Raw genomic sequence first — 18,230 nt, 5'->3', positions numbered from 1 at the left:
AAAACCTGGTTCAGTCCTGCTGGTCAGGCTGTCTTTAAAAGGATGAATACATTTCGCTGCTGTGCTCAGGTCAGGCTGGAAGCTTTCCTGAAGCATGCGGTACCCGCAGGGCCTATGGGCTCAGTGCTTTTGTGACCACGAAGGGCATGGTCCTAGGAGTTTAACTGGAGGCACGGCGAGGGGATAAATCCAGAACGCCTTGTGGTGGTGTGAAGCATATGCTGTACCATATTAAAAACCACGTGTTGGATTGATTCTCACTGCTAAGTGTGGGGCGGGAGGATGCCTGTTTCTGAGGCTGCCTTTGTGCCACCCGCACCTGGGCTCTGCATCTGTCGGTGTTGGACTGCTTCCTGCTGCAGCACCTGGCTCAGATCCAGCAGGATTTGAGTGCCCCAGGACCCTGCTTCAGCGCATCCCCTGCTTTTGCAATGCCAAAAAGGAAAAAGCAAACCCTCCAGGAGCAAACCCTGCGCGGCAGGGGCAGCCGGAGCCGTGCCACCACCGCTGGGCGGTGCTGCTGCGAGGATCGGGGCCGACCGCAGCCGTGGATACTGGCTGTCTCCTCCGAGCCGCAGGGGGGCGCTCGAGCGGCGGGCCGCTCCTGCCGGAGGCGTGGCGAGAGGGGCCCAGGTAAGAGGCGCGCACCGCCCCCCTTCCTCTCAGTGCGCAGGCGCGGCGCGGAGGGCGCGGAGCCCCCTGGCGGCGTGGCGGTGCGCGGTGCCGTCCCATGGTGCTGGCGTTCCTCCTGCCCCGGCTCCGCCGCTTCCAGCCCGGCCTCGCCATGAGCACCGCCACCGGCACCTTCTCCCTGCAGCAGCCCCTCAACTACCGGGCGGGCGGCCGCGTGCAGCCCGCTGACGTCGGGCAAGTCGAGGACGTGTACGAGCCGGCCACGGGTACGTGGTGGCGGAGCGCCGGGCCGAACTCGTTCGGGGTTTTAACTTGTGCGGGTGTCGGCGGAATGGGCGCGAGGGAGGCGGCGTGGCTGTGTGTGACGGGTCCCGGTGCTGGCGGTGGGAGGGTAACGCGCTCAAGAAGAAACCTGTAGAGATTGGAGATGATGAGTGACCGGAACGTGGCTGTGGAGACGGGCGGGCCTTGGGTTTAGCCCCCCCGAGTTGCAGGGCTCCTTCAGAAAGCGGATACGAGCAAGCGGGTTTGAGTGGGAGCCGTCGAGCCCCGCGGTGGGACTGAGATCTCGGGCTTTTGCTGCAAGATAAGCCTTACTGTGCTGAGATCTGCTTCTTGTTTCGTGCTTACCGCGCGCCCAGGCCGAGTGATAACCAAGCTGCCGTGCTCCGGGGAGAAGGAGGTGGACCTGGCCGTGCAGAGCGCCAAGGAGGCCTTCCAGATATGGAGCAGGACGTCGGGCATGGAGCGCTGCCGTGTGCTGCTGGAGGCTGCCAGGCTCATCCGGGTACGGCGCGGGGCCCCAGGTGCCCCCCGGCTGGCTCTGTCCCTCTGTCCCCCTCCCAGAGCTCCAGAAGAACGCAGGAGCTGATAGGCACCTTTGCCCAGCAGACGGTGGGATGCTTTGGGCAGGGCGCTCGGTCTTATCGTGCCGTTCAAGGCCGGCGTGTCCCATAGCTCCTTCCCTGCTTCGTTCTGCGAGAAGACATAAAGCTGAAGCCATCCAGTCAGGATCTTGCAAGGCACGCGTTTTTCAAGCTGAAATTGCATAACTGACACATTCTTGGACTTTCAGCTTGTCAGACCCTGCTGTCACGTGACTGGAGAGCATCTTGCTTTAGCAATAAAAAAATGTAGGAATGCTGTTTTTAACGTAGACACCAGATACGCACATGGGAAACAGAGGGTACGGATACGCTGGCTTCATAACCAGCTCATTTGTGAGGTGACACGTTCTTAGACATCGAAGTTAGTCCCCATCGAGGCAGGGGTCTGTGAGAAACCAGACCTCTCCCCAGCGTGTATATGCGATGACAACTGCTTTCTCTTTCTGCCAAACTTCTGCTTCTACCAGACTTCCGCAGCAGGGAATGTTGCAGCCTGGGATGCAGTCTGCTAAAGGACGCTGCCCAGCTGCCTTGCTTTGCCCGTCCTTCGCCGAGTCCTCTGGATCTATTTTGATCTTGCTGTTTGCTCTTCCCCCCCAGCTTACTTCTGTGCATTCCAATCATTGTTTACCATCTGTCTTCTCTGCTCAGGTTTGCTAATCTTTTAGATAAGCAGAGCTGTTAAGCAAGACTGCAGCAGCAGTGAACCTCAGCAACTATCTGCTCAGCATTCCCCTATGATCAGTTGCCTTTGGCAGACTGATAGTTGGCGAATTGATAACTGGTAGTTGGCAATGTACATTTTAGAGATGAGGCAGAGCCTGATTTGGAAGTTGTGTGCATGGGAAGCTCCTTGTGGAGTGCTACCGGGGGCTTCTCTGATGTGTGATCGCTGTGCTGTGATCCTCACAGGAGCGCAGAGATGAAATTGCCACCTTGGAAACCATCAACAATGGGAAGTCCATCTTTGAAGCCAGAGTGGATATTGACATATCCTGGCAGTGCCTGGAGTATTACGCAGGACTGGCGGGATCTCTGGCTGGTGAGAACTTTGTTGGAGTTTGCTCCTTACTCTCTGTCCTGATGTTCCTTGGTTAACTTCCACAGCACAAGACCATCTTTGGGGTTGCTTTCTCTAAGAGATGCACTACTGCTTTTTCTGAAGATGTTGGGACCTTTTTCAGAGATCCCTACCTAATGCTGCTGTGCTTTGTGGGCCCTGACACCTTCTGTGAGCTTGCTGGGGTCAAAGCTGTGTCTGTTCCCGGTCTGAGTGAGATCTGGCCTCACAGGCTCTGACTGAACAGGAAGATGCTTTGTTCTTCTCTTACTTCTGTCTGTTTGTCCTCTTTGCAGGTGAACACATCCAGCTTCCTGGGGGATCCTTTGGCTACACTCGCAGAGAGCCCCTGGGTGTGTGTGTTGGGATTGGAGCCTGGAATTACCCTTTCCAGATTGCCTGCTGGAAGTCTGCCCCAGCCCTGGCCTGCGGTAATGACCCTAAAGCGGGTCTCCATTAGACCCTCTGCCCACTCAAGCTTCTCTCTGAAGCCAGGGGATTCTGTGGGGGAGAGTGATTTGGGGAATGGAGTTACCAACCCTGGGATTGCCTTGAAGGAGGAGCTGAAGGATTTGCAGAGCCTTCAGGCGGGAAGGAACAGGAAATGGGAACATGACAGATGCAGAGGGGGCAGTGAGTGCTTCAGGAAAGACACTGATTGCTTGGCTATGTACCAAGGAGGAATGTCTCTAGAAATGTCTGCAGTACAGGACCAGCATCCCCATCTCCCCAGCCCTTCCCAGCTGGAGATGCAGTTCTCTCCATTCTTTGATTGCAGAGAGTTCAGCCAAAAATGTTTCCTCCTCTCTTTGGGGGAGGGGGTGGGGGGGGAGAAATCTTTTGGGATCTGCAGAAACAAACTCATTGTATGGGGTGGGTTTTTTGTCTGGCTTCTTTTCCCTAAAGCAGTTCGGGTGTAAACCCACCTTGCTTCTGTCTGGGTTCCCTTAGGCAACGCCATGGTCTTCAAGCCCTCTCCTTTCACTCCCATTTCGGTGGTGAAGTTGGCAGAGATCTTCACGGAGGCCGGTGTGCCCAAGGGGCTCTTCAACGTGGTGCAGGGTGGAGCGGCCACGGGCCAGTTCCTCTGCCACCACCCAGATGTGGCCAAAATCTCTTTCACTGGCAGCGTGCCCACTGGCGTCAAGGTAAAGGCACCATCACACTGCGGGGCACGAGGGGTTTTGTAGTGCTGGGCTTCCTGGTGTGGTGGGGAGCTCGATGCCTCCTTCAGCCTTTGTGCGTGAGGAGTGTAAGGATGGGGTGTGAGTTGCTTGGGGACAAGCAAGGAGCTTGCAGCGTTATACTGGGATCCCGGTTAGTGCACTGGGCACGAGCTCAAGCACTTGGGGCTTTCGGAGCAGCCCCTTGGCTGTGTTCACTTGAGGGCTCTGAGATGCTAAAGTGGGCGTCTATGTTGGGCCTGAACCAGCTGGGGGTATGTGTGAATGTTTCTGACAGTGATAGCTCAGCTTAACTGCATGCAGCCTGCTTTCAGAAGTAGCCTACTTTCTGTGAATTTCCCACCCTCAATTTAGTCTAAACAAATGAAACGTTCCTAAAAATACTTTAAAAAGAAGTTGAGGCTTGAAAGAGGGGAAATGTTGCCCCTTGAACTCTCCTATGTATGCGTACCTTTGTGCTGTGGTGGCAGAGATGCAGTTCCAGTTGTCCTGTGGGCTTATGCAGGACATGGGGCTTCCTGCAAATGGCTCCTCAGGTTTTTTTGTTTGTTTGTTTTTAAACGAAATGGAAACCCTCTGAGACTGGAGACAGTCTGAACTAAACAAAGCCTAAGAAGACCAGCCTGCCCTTCATGTGCACTGGCTGCTTCTGCCGCTGGTGAAGACTCCTGTAGTAGCTCTGACCTCCCTGCTGGCCTCGCATCACTTGTCTCTTTGTCCTCATTTCTGTCAGATCATGGAGATGGCAGCTAAAGGGATCAAACCGGTGACCTTGGAGCTGGGGGGCAAATCCCCCCTCATCATCTTTTCGGACTGCTCCCTGGAGAATGCTGTGAACGGAGCCCTCATGGCCAACTTCCTCACCCAGGGAGAGGTGCGTGCTCATGGGGCAGGGCTGTGGTCTGGGACCAGATGAAGCCTGAGGGCTGTTGAGGTAGCCAGCCTGTGTTCTCCTGTGGTGAGGGATGCCCTGAAGCCGCTGTCTTGCCACACATCTCCCTTTGCAGCACCACAAGGGAACCTCCAGCAGAAGAACCTCTGGTGCAAGGTGTCCCAGCAGGGCATGGACACCTGCACCATCTTTCCCTGAAGTGGAGCCTCTCTGGCACCCAGAGCCCAGCTTGGAGCAGCTGCTCCTGTGCCCTAGGCTCCGCTTTGTAGAGCAGAGGTCAGAAGAGGCTGTGCCAGTTTCCTCTGGAGAGGCAGCAGGTCCCAGTCCGCTGTGCTGAGCCACAGCTCTTTGGGGCTCTGTCGGCCCCAAGTTTGGGTTCTCCATGTTTTCTGCAGGTTTTGTGTAATCCTGCTGGCAAACTGCTTGCCTGGTTCATCCCGGGGAACTGAACAGTCAGCTCATCTCCTGCTGCTGACTTGACACACTTTAGCCACCTGGTGGCATCAGTAGAGCTACATCCGGAATGGGCTGTTCATGCAGTCAAGAGCAGGATTGTCTGCTGTTCCCAGAACTTCACTGTCCCCAGGACAAACTGGCTGTTTTAGCAGCTGTGAAGGGGCTTTTCTGAGAACCTCTGTAGCAGGACCCATGCAGGGAAGGACTGCAAGGTGCTGTGTGTCTTATTCTGAGCAGCCTGCTCTGTATTCCAGGTGTGCTGCAATGGCACGCGGGTGTTTGTGGAGAGGAAGATCCTGGACACCTTCACGAAGGAGGTGGTGAAACGCACCCAGAAAATCAAAGTTGGAGACCCACTTCAGGAAGACACACGGATGGGAGCCCTCATCAACCGGCCCCACCTGGAACGTGTCCAGCGCTTTATCAAGCAGGCAAAGGAGCAGGTGAGATTGTAATGCTGCCTTGTGTCAGCCTTGAAATGTCTCTTGTTCTTTTCAGGCAAGCAGACCAGTAGCTGCTTTCTTACTTATACTTTCCTGTAAGCTGTTTTCTTGGAGTGGCTGAGTTACTTCAGTAGGTGTCTAGGACCACTAGATGTGCTTTTCACATCTGATTCTGCCGCTGTGTAAAATGGGAGAATCCATACATTTGGGCTGGTTGCTGTTATAAGTTGTGGTCGCATCTCCCACCCTTGGCTCTTATCTCACTTAGTTTCCAGTTTTGCTGGTTGCGGAAAGCATTTATTAAGGATCAAAGGCCAAGTTCACAGCCTGCTGGAAACTATCTTTGTAAGAGCAGCAGGACCTACCCAGGCTTTTTTTTTTGTTGTTTTTTGCCTTTTCTCCAGCTTTGTTGTGAAGGCTGGGGATGTTCTGCACGTCAGCACTAGGTGTGTGGCCAGCCATCTTGGGGATGGGCTGGAAAAGGGGAAGTGTGACTGAAAGCCCTCATCTGCTAGTGATACTCCATCAGCAGTCCTGAACTGGACAGGCACCAGGGAAGGCCCAGATGTGGTTTCTCTGATGGGAGAGTGAATCTAGCCAGGAGCATTGGCCAGCCAGAGCTGTGTCAGCTGGGTGGGATGCCCCAGACATGCCTGCCTACTTTCTGCTTGCTTCTTTTTCAGGGTGCTCAGGTGCTGTGCGGGGGGGACCTGTATGTACCAGACGACCCAAAGCTGAAGAATGGCTTCTACATGCAACCATGCGTGTTAGGTATGATCCTTCCTATTAGTGGCATTGTGGTTCTCTGTGTTGATGTTGCTGAGTTGCTTCTAGGTGAAGCTGTGCACCCATCTCTGTGTATGCCTGTGGTGTGGACAGGCACTTGTATGGGTGCACTAGAGGTAGCTGTGGAACCTGGGTGAATGGTGTCCAGAGCAATCTCTGCTGTGACGCACGCAGCAGAAGCCTTGCTGCATTAGATGTTGGATGAGACTTGGGGCGGCTGTGCAGTGCTGAGTGCCATCTCAAAGGCTCTGTGGGTTGCTGAATGTACAGGCTCTGCCACTAACTCTTCCTTCTGAATGCTACCATGCTTCCAGGGAACTGCACAGACGACATGACATGTGTGCAAGAAGAGATCTTCGGGCCTGTCATGTCCATTCTGCCCTTTGACACGGAGGAGGAGGTCGTGGAGAGAGCCAACAACACCAAATTTGGCCTGGCAGGGGGTGTCTTCACCAGGTACAACTGGGAAGTGGTTGAGGGAGGGGAGAAGAGAAATGCTGCAGCAACTTGACGCTCCTCTCACAGTGTCTGGCATGGGCATGGATATCCTCCTCCAGGAAAGCTGCAGCAAGGCAGTGCCAGAAGGGAACTTTTTAAATGACTGCGCATCTCCTCCCGGTTTTTCCTGAGGGGGTTAGGTGGGCCCAGCTGTCCTTCAGGCTCCTTCCAGCCTGCACTTGGCCTGCTGCCTGCCTGCCTGCACCTCCAGGAGACGTTCACCAGGAGCCTGCCATGCTGCTGAAAGCGTGCAAAGATGGCTCTTGGCTGCTTGCCGTCATCTGCTTTGCTGGTGTCCTTGTCCTGCCCTCTCAAATCAAATGCTGTGTTGAGTGTCCTTGGGAATAGGTGCTGTATCCTATGAGTTGGGCAAGCTGGGCTCTGAAAACCACTGCAACCTGCTGGTCTTGGGGATGAGGAGGTGAAAGGGAGGGCTGCGGCTGAGTTGTGCTTTTCCTGCAGGGATATCCAGAAGGCTCACAGGGTAGTGGCTGCTCTCAAGGCTGGGATGTGCTTCATTAACAACTACAACATCAGCCCCGTGGAGCTGCCTTTCGGGGGATACAAGTCATCAGGTGAGCGAGGTTTGGCCTTCCCTGGACTCAGCTTTCCTGCGTGCAGGGCTGAGGATGCACCTGTACATCTGCAGTGGCAGATGTGTGTGACCTGTTGCTGGGGCAGCAGAGCACGTTGATTGCCTCTAAGGCATGGATACTGCACCGAGAAGCGAAAGGGAAGGTTTGGAAGGGATTATGGCTTTGTACGGCCTCCCTTGCAGCGGAGCTCACCCAGTTCTTGGTCAGGAGTGCTGCCATGAGGTAGCGCTGCACTTGCACTGTGCGTGTGGCTTGTGTTCTCCCCGGTGCAGCTGTGTGCTGGTGCTTGGCACTGCCTGTTGCTGCACTCACTTCTGGCTTGTTGCTTGTCCCTGCAGGCTTTGGCAGAGAGAACGGGCGGGCAGCCATCGAGTACTACTCGCAGCTGAAGACTGTCTGCGTGGAGATGGGCGATGTGGAATCTGTGTTTTAGTGCCTGCGGGGCCATCTCGGGAGAGCCTCGGCCAGAAATGTGGATCATTTACACAGCAGTCAAGTGCTCTAAGATTGTAAGTGCCTGGGGGTGGGGCAGAACGAGAGCAGCTTCTAGGCATCCTGCTCCCGCAGGATGCACGCAGAGCTCCGTCTGTGGGCCCCCTCTGTGCTGTCTGCTGGGAGACGGGGACCTCAGGCCAGGAGGCAGTGACCTGGCTTTCAGCAGCAGCACCTGCAGCTACCAGGGGCTTGGTAGTGGCAGAGGGAGCCCAGGCTGCTTCCCCCAATGTACCTTGAACCCCATTGTCCTCCACCCTCAGTCAACTTCAGTTCTGGCTTCTTAACAAGTTTGACCCTGCTCAGTGCGTGTCAAAGCTCCCGGGCACTTTGACATCCCGTAGCTATTGGCTCTGTCTCTTCTCTGACTACATAAAAGCCTTCAGGGTAGGATTCTTTTTTCCCCTAGCACACTTGTGAACACAAGGCCTGTGTCTTTTATCTGTGCCTCACCTCCGAGGTGGGACAGGATACTGTGGGGATGGTGAGCTGATGCTGCCTCAACAGGCATTGCTGCATCTGGTCTCTACACACAGTACAGAGGATAACCAGAGTGGTGGCGAGCTCTAACATAAGACACACTGCTGCCTGTCTTAATCAAAAGCTATTTGATTTCCTTTCTCTAGGCCTTCCTTTATAAACATGATAGTTCTATGATGATGAAATAGCAACTTGAAATGTTTGCCCACATCTTTTCTTTTGTAGCAATCAAATAAACACTGAATCTGGAACATCTTATTGGAGAGTGACGTGAAGTAAGGAGTCCAGAAACACAGTTTGAGTGGGAGTTGGGCTGTAGTTGTATAGGCTAAACAAATGGTTTATAGGACTGCTTTTCATTCACCAAAGTCAGAAAAGCTGGAACATCTCTGCCTGATAGGCAGGTTGCCATAGTCCCATAAGACCAGAGTCATGCTGGCTTTCTGCCTAACTTCTTTAGATGGCCCTCTGTAATTTCAGAATGAAAATGCAGAACCGACAACTTCATTTTATTGAATGAGGAGGAGAAAAAAAAAAAAACAGGCAATGAAATGTTCGACAACAAGAATCCCTCTGGTTTCTCAGGCAGCCATGATGATGGTCAGTTAGTCCGGGCAGATCCAACCAAGCTGCTGGAAAGCTGAATACACACCTGTGCCGGCCAGCCCAATGAGTGCAGCTGAACTAACAGCCCCTCTCCTTCGATTTTTTGGCTCTGGAAAAGGACATGTCTTGTCAGTTCAGCTGCAGTAGCCAGCTTTCTCACCCGGGCTGCTCCCAGCTCTGCAGGGCTGCTTCCACCTTCCCAGCACTACCTTGAGTTAGTACGAGTGTGTTTAGCTTTTGCAGACCTCGTCCTCACCTTCAGAAAGGAAGGCTGGGAAACTGCTGTGCGTGTGACAGACCTGAACCAAGCGGAGTGCAAAGTCAGATGCCCCAGATGATTCACCCCCCATAGTGTGGTTTGTTTCAAGTCATGTGGGAAGTAGTGGCCTAAAATACTTGGAGTCAGTTAGGTTCCTTCCCCTTGGGCAGGGAATGTGTGCTCAGTAGTCAAAAATACAATCAAAGATTAGTCCATCCTGAAAATGAAAGAGGGAGCAGGACATGGAGATTAATCTGGGCACAACAGCAGCTACCAGCTTGGGCCATGCAGCTGCCCTCTGTGTCTGTTATTAAAGTAGTGCTCTTACTAACAGCAGGAAAAACACAATGCAGAGTTAGAGGTCTGTGGACCTGCACTGTGACTGGAAGCTTTACACTGCCTGCTTGGCAGGAGCTGGAGAAAAGAGCCCAGAGATCACAGTAGGAAGCTTTAGTTTCCAAGCAACTTGTGTTCTGCAGGGTAAAAACCCACCTCCCGTGTAGTATCCGTGGGCATACAGGATTCTCCCAAGGATCCAGGCAATGCCAAGCCCCGTGGAAATCCGCTGGAGAGAAAGGAGAAGCATTAAAGGTTGTGGAGACTTGCTGCTTGCACCTGCTCAGCTGTTAGAGCAGCCCTGCTTCAAGGAGTGACCAACTACAGCGTGGGTCCTGACCCAGCTAGGACAACTAGGAGTCAGCCTGGGAGGGATGCGTGGCTGATGGTGAAAGCCACAATGAGTCGGATTGGAATCACTTTCATGACACCTATGGTGCTATGCTGCAGAGCCTTTCAAGCCCTGCTTCATTGCTGCAAGCAGGTGTATGTGTTTGCAACACCTGCAGCAGGAAGGCTTCCACTTTGCCTCTTAATTTAGAGCTTGATGCAATGTGACTTCAGTTTGCCAGATTTGCTTAATGCTGCTTCCTTCCCTTTCTGAAAAGGAACATTCAAGAAGAACCTGATTTGTCTATTGGTGGTGAAGAGAAGGCTGCTGGTTTTAGTCTCTCCCACATGCCTGCCTCCTCTAAAGTTTTCTACATCTTTCATTTCAAAATGATCCAGGCCTTTTTTCCATCCTCCACACACCTCCTTTGGTGGTGAAAGTGGGTGGGAAGATTGAAATGTTCCCCAGCTATTCTTATCAGACAAACTCTTCTTGAAAGTGTGCATTTAGAAGGAGGTGAAAGGTTCCCACCCTACATAAAAACAGCTGCTGAGTACTCCTGTAGGCGTGAGAGAACCAGGCAGGGTTGAATGTACACTCCTCACTTGCAGACTGGAGGCTGTGGATGCTTGTTTGTCTAACAAGGCACACTGAGGGGAAGGAAAGAGGCCTACTGGCTGAAGCAGCAGTGGTGAAAATACTTGTGGTTCCACTGCATTTTCAGAAGAGGCATGGAAGGCTGTGGAATGAGATGGGGCTAGGGAAACAGCCTGGCTGCCTCCAACAGCTTGGCTTCCTGCCTGCCCTGAGTCACGGAATAAGTTCAGTTGTGTGGAGCTGCATGCCACAGTCACTTACCGGGTGGTAGATTCCACCAGTGGCTAAGAAGAATAGGAAGGAAGGGTAAACTTCCAGTCTGAAAATAAGAGAGAAGGTTACACTTGTCTTCAAGCGGCCTGTAAAGAGATGTCTAGAAATGCAGAGTCACAGACATTCCCTGCCAGGGTCCTTGGTGGGCCTGACTGTTGTTAGTCTCCGTGCTCAAGAAAGTTGTGCTCAGTGCTGGGGCCAGAGGTTGAGGCACAAAGTGAACAGTGGCACGCACAGAATTCTGTAGGCTTCAGCTCTGTCTGAGGCCACCCATCGGCTCTTTCCACTTTGTGCCTTAACCCACTGCTAAACACGGCCTACCCCCAGCTAACCCAGGAGTTGTTCCTCCCAGCACCCCTCTGATGTACCGTTGCAGCCTGGCTCGTGTTAGCTGGGTGACCCTAGGCCTCTCCCCAAGGAGACTGGGGCAGTACAAACTCATATGTGGTACTCACGTGTTCTGGTGCGCACGCTGGATGCAGTTGAATATTTTCCCATTCTCAGGATCCGTGCTGTACATGGTTGGATACTGCCAAAGAAAGCCAAAAGCAGAACATGAGCAAGTGCAGCCAGCCTCCTCCAGCAGCAAGGTGTGTGTGCTGCAGCACCTGTCCCCAAGGAGCGCAGTGCTGTGCTGCTGCTTCGAGAACTGACTTGCTGTGGCAAGTTAGAGCCTGACTCCCTGTCCATGGCCCATAGCTACCTGTGTGAAACTGCTTTGCCCCCTGTATGCTTGCGTTCCACTGAGATCTCTTTGCTCCCAACACTCTGTCTGACTTCTTTGCGGGGAGGAAAAAGGCTGTGTGGTTTCTTGCTCGTTGTTTCCCAAGCTGAAAGCCTTGTGCTTTCAGCCGTGTCGGCTCAGTGCCAAGCACCTTATTTGCCAAACCCTGATTTCTGCCCTGTGTCTGCTCCAGTTTGGAGGGCTAGAATGCCAGCTCTGTGCCTTCCGCGCTCACGTCATGGGGCAGGAGGGGTCAGCAGGTCACCCAAAATTAAACAAGGCGTCACCACGCTTATCTACAGCAGTGCAACTAAGGAAGGCAAGGGCTGTGCACCCTTCTGGGTCAGGGAGGGGAAGAAAGAGAAGAACAACGGAGTGGGCAGGCTGGTGCTCCTCTGCAGACAGGCTGTCACATCCCTGGTCCCTCTGCTTGAGTCTGAGAAGGGGGACTCACCTCCACCTTGTACTTCTTGCGGGCCTTTCCCACGTTCACAGCGAGATGTGTCACCAAGATGAAGCTGGCAGCCCCCGTCAGGATTACGTAGCCATACTCTTTGGATAGAACAGCCATCTTGGTGCTGTGAGAAAAAGAGAGTCTGTTACAATTTCAGGGTGTGACTGGAGCTCAGCACGTGCAGAAATGCGTGTGTGTATATGCATGGGCCTAAGAATTGCTGAGAGTTACCCTAGCACAAGAACAGGTTGAAGAAAAGGATAAACTGTCAGGGAGTTTTTACCTTTGGGTGTCTGCAGGGTATTAAGCAGCACAAACCAAGGGTTCCCTGCTTAGGTCCAGTCAGGTAAGCCTTAAGATCAGTAGGTATAGGTGGGCAGTGGTGCACGTCTCTAGTCTGGCCTCTGGCTTTGAGATTCCTACAGATCCCATCAGCTCTGGCTGTGTGACCACATCCCGTGACATTCCTGTCCTCGTTAACGCACCACTGAGTCTACAGGGCTGCTCAGATCTACTGGTCACCCAGTCAGGGCCATCTGCTGGAAGGCTCCTCCCTTCCTGCAGCCTGGTCCTCCTGCCTGAAACCAAGGAGTTGTGGTGGGCGCTGCTGTGTACCTCATCCATCCTGCACGTGGGATGCAGGCAGCACCTGCTCTTGCAGGAATGACTCCACAGTCAGACTGGAGACCAGGTCAGCAAGTGTGATGATGTCACTGTGCAAAGCCCTCTCGTTCACCTCCAGCTTGACTAGCACGCCTAGTTCTTGTTCCATCACCCTAAAAAGCTTATAGGAAAACTCGGAATGTTCAAAGATCTACAACATCTTCTTTGTGGGAAACAACCCAGCAAGCCAAGACTCTCTATCTCAGAGAGCAGACAAACAAGGATGGTACTCGAAAAGTCTAAAAGCTAGAGAAGCTGGACACAAACTGGTGGGTCACTTCCAATGCTTGAACTGGAGGCCACCAAATATACCCAGGGCAGAGATCCAGAACAAAGCAAAGATGTTTTTTCATGCAATAGGAATTTGACCTACGTCATTCCCTGCTAAAGGATGTTGCAAATACAAGTGATTGTCATAAATTCAAGGTGGAGAGCACGTGTGCTCTTGGGAATGAGAAGATAAGTTGGAAATTCAACCCCAACTGAAGCCTATTTCAGTGATGCAGCGAGGCTCGGTGTCTCTGGCACTGTCCCAGCAGCACAATCTGTCAGCATGGGGGAAAAGCATCACACCTCAACAAGGAAGCAGTGCAGCCAGCCCTCCTATTGCAACAGCACCGGTGCCCCCGGATCGATCTTCAGGGAGCAAAGGTTTTTGCCTCTTACTTGCAAGGATATTATTACTGGTGGAGCAAGAAGAAACCTGCTGGCTTTGTCCACGTGCAGTTTGGTAAAGAATTATTAATAAGAATGCTGGAAACTTTAAAGTAATCAAAAAGTCTCAGCTGCACCCACATGTAATAGAGGTGAGCTCCTTAGAGATGGCACACGGGAGGCGCGGGACATTCCCACCTGGCAGAGTAGGTCAGTGGATTTATTTCCCCCTTCACATTCCAGGCTTGTCCTTGCCCTCAGCAGCAAGGACAAAGCCTTTTGTCTTTCATAAAGCTGTAATCCAGGGTTTTATCTTTTATGTTGGTAGCAAAAAGCACCATTCGGTCGCAGTAAGCATGAAGCCAGGTGTTAAAAAGCTGCTACCCGTGCTACTGATGTAAAGCCACACGGCAAGCCTTTGCTCTAGTAACCTGGAGCCAAAGCAAATCAAAGTCATCGTGACTTTCAGTTCCCTGCCTGCACGCCTTGTGGCTGCTTCCTGATGCTTTTGCAGCTCAGCAACCTTTGTCCACAGCTGCAAGGACTTTGCTGACAAGCACCACTGGCCTGCACAAGCCTCAATTTTTATCTTCCACACAGCAGTGCCTCAGGCTGGACCCACACAGCCAAGGGACACCGGAGCATGACACAGCACAGGCTGAGGGCTGCAGAAGTGCTCCCAGCAACAATTCTTCCCAAGTTTGCTGTGTATAGAATCACAGAATGGTTTGGGTTGGAAGGGACCTTTAAGAACATCTAGTTCCAGCCCCCTGCTATAGGCAGGGACACCTCCCACCAGACCAGGTTGCTCACAGCCCATGCAGCCCGGCCTTGAATGCTTCCAGGGAGCTGGCATCCACAGCCTCGCTGGGCGACCTGGTCCAGTGTCTCACCGCCCTCACAGTAAAGAATTTCTTCCTAATATCTAGTCTAAATCTACCCCCTCCCCGTTTAAAGCCATTCCCCCTTTTCCTGTCGCTTCCTGCCTTATAAAAAATCCCTCCCCAGCTTTCCCGTAGGCATCCTAACCCTATAATCGTACGCAATCAACTATAATCAAAACCGTTATGAATCAGCAGAACTGATGAAGCCTCCTTGTGCCTCGCTGTGGTTCCGATCGCACCACCAGCCCAGCCTTCCTCCCGAGCCTGCAGCGCCCTTTTGTCCCGCCTGGGGGATCCACCGCACCGCCTCTATTTTTCCCCCACTTCCCCCTGCTCGGACATCAGCCCACCAAACTCCCGGGGGTCCCGTTACGACCCGCAGCCCCAGCCGGCCCCGAAGCCGCACACCCCCGGCCCGCACTCACCAGAGCCTGCGGCGCGGCGCGGAGCAGCCCGGGACGCCGCGGGGCGGAGTGGGGCCGGGCCGGGCCTGGCCGCGCCCCCAGGCGGGGCACCCCGAGCCGGGCTGCGGGAGCGGGGGTGGCTCGGGGCGGGAGCTCGGTGTTGGTGTGCTGCTTCTTGCTATGCGCGCAGATACGCGTCTTCTCCGCAGCCCTGCTATCTGTGCCATGCAGATTCTATGTAATATAAAGCGCCGGCACGGCTGCCCAGAGCCTCATCCCTGGAAGTGCCCCAGGCCGCGGATGGGCCCTGGGCAGCCTGAGCTGGGGGGCAGCCAGCACACGGGATGATCTTTAAGGTCCCTTCCAACCTAAGCCATTCTGTGGTCCTAGGATTTCGGCTTTGATTCACGGTCGGCAGACTGGCCGCAGCCGAATGGCCCTAAGACAGCCTATTAATTCATACCATGCTTGCTTAAGTCCCGCTTTTCCCTTTTCTTCCATCAGATCCAGCTGGTTTCGGATGAGAAGCCAATGCTTCACACGTGGAGCCACTGCACTTGTTCGTGCAAGCGGATACTGCTCCTGGCCATCACCTGTGCTAGTGATACGAGGGATCTTATTTACACCTCCCTTTGTTCTGCCCTGAATGTGCAGCCCTGGGACTTTGGGACAGAAACACAAGCCACCTCCAAGAACACTTGGACTGTGCGTAAGAGGTATTTCTTACATTCAAAACAAACCCACTTTTAGGGCTGTGCGACGCAAGACTTGGTTCTGTAAATGCTCATAGAGCGGTAGAGGTACAGGGGAACACGTGGTGTCTTTTGCTGTCGTGAGCAGAATGGAGAAGGCAGCAGGACCCAGCGGGATGCCAAGCCCACCAAGTCCTGCTCTGAACCTCTCTGTTCTGCCTTTCCACAGCAGAGGCTCTCGGATTGCCTGCAGCTGACGTGAGCTATCTAGGCTGGTCCCACTGCGGCCAAAAAGGCCCTGCTGAACTCCCTGGCTGCTGCACGGTCCTGGGGCCTGTCCCTACAGCAGGACAGGCTGCATCCTGACCCTGCTTTTCCATGGTCTCGTGATAAAGCAGGAGTGTAAGTGCAGCTGGTCGGTGCACGGCACTGTCCACACCTCTGGTGGCTCTCAATGAGCGTTTTGCCAAAGTCCTGGGTCTCACTGGAAGAAGAAATGTAGAGGTGGCACTGTGAGTAAAATTGGAGGACAGAGACTATCTTCTCTTGTGGTTTTATTTCACCTTTAAAAAAAATGCATAGAAAGTGGGGCATACATTTGGGAAATCACTCCGAAGGGCCTGCCTTCAATTCCCAAGACGGCATCCAGAAGGATGTGTAGGGCTGACCCTAAGTGACTGCATCTTCCTCTTCCTCTTCCTTTTCCTCTTCCTCCTTTGAACTGTAGATGTGGTAAATGACAGCACAGATGCCAGCCAGCCAAGCCGCCACAATGCCAACAAAGAATATGCAGGAGCTAATTAAACACATAAGGATGTAGTCCTCCTTGTGCAGGTGGGTCTGGCAGCTGGTATGCAGCTGTACCTCTGCTGCAGGTATCTTCAAGGCACGAAGGGCTTCTGGTGTGTAGCAGGTGATGTTGTCGGCATCTGCAGGGGGAAAAAGCAAAAGCAAGACTCTTTGGCCTGTGTCTAAGGCGTTAGTGAGCAGGAGTCCTGCTAGAAAAGTGATGGAGGAGTTTGCTAAACTCTTGAGAAATTTCTCCAGACTTCACGTCCTTCTCCCTCCATGGCCTAGGAGAAAGCAGGCAGATTTTGGCCAAGCCACAACCACCACGCTGCCAGAATGATTTCTGTGGCGGTGCCTCCGTAAGAAAATATCACTGTTCGGATTATGGCAATGTGACAAACTGCCCTAGCTGCGCTGTTCGTCTCTGCTGGTCGAGCACTTTTGTTTCAATATGAGAGCAGCTGCAATCATTTTAAAACCTCAAACACCTTCTTAAGTGACAAGGCTAAATGGAAAGAGGTCTTTTTAGGCTAGACTGATAAGGCTTGCACACAGGGAGTCAAGTTGGAAAAGTAGAGCGGTCTGCGATTAGGCATAGTCTCACCTGCTCTGTGAGAGAGGGGAAACTCATCGGTGATTAAGTTCCACAGAAATACTGCCTATGTCCTGCCGTATTCCAGTACAGGCTGTGAGATAACAGATGCTGGCTTTTCTCTCTCAACACAGGCAGCAGCAACAAAAGAGCAGACGGAGAAAAGGCAGGATATTCAGAGAAGCAGCTTTCCCAGAGCACATCTCCCCTGAGCTACATCAGGCTCCTTGTTCTTGGCACTGCAGCCACAGGGTGCTGTGACTTGCGGGCACAATGACACCCCCTGAGGCTGCTGCCAGGCGTTCTGTACCTCCCTTACTGTCCTGAGGATGTGAGCAAGTGTGGCTGAGGGTGGAGGGCGTGTAGCCCAGCTGCTCTGATCAGTGCTGTGTGCAACATCTGACGATGAGATGCACGGCTGACGGACAGTGGCACAGCCCCAGTGAGCTGAAGGAAAAGAGATCAGAGGGCCCCGTCCATTCCACCTAGGAACAGAACGGGGTGAAGAAGAGTCCTGCTCACGCAGCCCTCACCTGGAAAATGAACACTGCTCTCTGTCATCCAGGTGATGAAGTCCAAAAAGGAACAGTTGCAGTGCCACAGGTTGTTAGAGAGCCCCAGAAGCCTCAGGTTGGGCAGGTCCTGGACGGTGCTGGTGTCCAGGAATGTTAAACCGGTCCGGCTCACGTCCAGGTGCCTCAGCAAGGTGTTGTTGGCGAAAGCATCCTTCTCGATCGCTACAAGGTTGGGATTGTCCGAGATCTTCAGCACCATCAGGCTGAGGAGCTGCGAGAAGGTGCTGAAGGTGACCTGCGTCAGGTTGTTGAAGCTGAGGTCCAGGTAGACGAGCTTGACCACTCCGATGAAAGTGAAATCCAGGTCATCCCCCAAGAGGTTCTTCTGGCAGTCCAGGTACACCAGGTCAGCCAGGAAGCTCAGTTCCACCGCTGGCAGGTACGAGACGTTGTTTGCCGCCAGGATCAGCTGCCTCGTGTCCAGCGGGATGGCTGAGGGGAACTCCTGCAGCTGCTGCCCCGTGCAGTTCACCTCCAGGTACCGACAGCTACACCCACTTGGGCAGCTGATGTTCCCCGATGCCATCCCCATCCCCAAAAGAAGCACGAGGCTCAGGGGCTGCCGGCTACCTGCGGGAGACATGGCCGGCCGCTCCCACAGCACTCAGCCCCCAGGGGTCTGCGGCGGGCGGGCTGAGTGCGGCGGCACGCTGAGGAGCCAGGTGTCCGCTGGGACGTGCTTCACCTCAGCGACTCACCTGACTGGCTGGCAGGCTGCCCGGCTGGAAGCTGAGCCCGGCTTTGCGGCTCTCTGCGTGCAGAGCGCCTCGGTACGGCACCGCTGGCACCTGCGATGCCAACAGCCGGGCACCACGCTGAGAATTCTCTGGCCAACTTGACTTTCAACTTGGCTGAGCGGTTTCGCCCCAGCAGACCTGCCTTCCCAGGACGCCCGGGGCCAGCACCGGGGGAGGCCGGCAGACGTCACACGGCCGAGGGTGCGAAGCCCGCAGCCGAACGGCCGCCGCCCTGCCGGCCGCTCCCCTCAGC

At 53.9% G+C, this 18,230-nt stretch overlaps 3 protein-coding genes across 5 annotated transcripts; 1 reads left to right on the top strand and 2 right to left on the bottom strand.

Moving 5' to 3' along the window:
* ALDH9A1 (aldehyde dehydrogenase 9 family member A1) lies at positions 95-8,665 on the top strand. The gene is made up of 12 exons (XM_021404950.1): positions 95-149; positions 639-899; positions 1,275-1,420; positions 2,433-2,562; positions 2,877-3,011; positions 3,532-3,728; positions 4,498-4,638; positions 5,367-5,555; positions 6,239-6,326; positions 6,656-6,797; positions 7,302-7,414; positions 7,774-8,665. Exons 1-12 carry the CDS (start codon positions 95-97, stop codon positions 7,866-7,868), a joined length of 1,692 nt encoding a protein of 563 aa, XP_021260625.1. The 3' UTR covers positions 7,869-8,665.
* Positions 8,892-18,021, bottom strand: MGST3 (microsomal glutathione S-transferase 3). Of its 2 annotated transcripts, none has more exons than XM_021404404.1 (6): positions 17,939-18,021; positions 11,988-12,111; positions 11,265-11,338; positions 10,798-10,855; positions 9,765-9,837; positions 8,892-9,122 (listed from the first exon to the last, which is right to left on the bottom strand). In XM_021404404.1, the coding sequence occupies exons 2-6, from the start codon at positions 12,102-12,104 to the stop codon at positions 9,013-9,015; spliced, it is 432 nt and encodes a 143-aa protein (XP_021260079.1). In that variant the 5' UTR covers positions 12,105-12,111; positions 17,939-18,021; the 3' UTR covers positions 8,892-9,012. The 2 variants fall into 2 exon arrangements, with proteins under 2 accessions (XP_021260079.1, XP_021260078.1); XM_021404403.1 differs by lacking the exon at positions 17,939-18,021 and adding an exon at positions 14,614-14,714 and having other exon boundaries at positions 8,894-9,122.
* LRRC52 (leucine rich repeat containing 52) lies at positions 14,921-17,932 on the bottom strand. Of its 2 annotated transcripts, XR_002441065.1 has the most exons (3): positions 17,199-17,932; positions 16,678-17,112; positions 16,129-16,213 (listed from the first exon to the last, which is right to left on the bottom strand). XR_002441065.1 is itself a non-coding variant. In XM_021404401.1 (2 exons), the coding sequence occupies exons 1-2, from the start codon at positions 17,821-17,823 to the stop codon at positions 15,954-15,956; spliced, it is 885 nt and encodes a 294-aa protein (XP_021260076.1). In that variant the 5' UTR covers positions 17,824-17,932; the 3' UTR covers positions 14,921-15,953. The 2 variants fall into 2 exon arrangements, 1 of the variants encoding a protein (XP_021260076.1); XM_021404401.1 differs by lacking the exon at positions 16,678-17,112 and having other exon boundaries at positions 14,921-16,213.

This window comes from Numida meleagris, chromosome 7 (genome assembly GCF_002078875.1).
Source record: "Numida meleagris isolate 19003 breed g44 Domestic line chromosome 7, NumMel1.0, whole genome shotgun sequence".
NCBI lineage: Eukaryota > Metazoa > Chordata > Aves > Galliformes > Numididae > Numida > Numida meleagris.
Note: the sequence above shows the minus strand (reverse complement) of the source record. Positions and strands in the feature narration are given on the sequence as shown.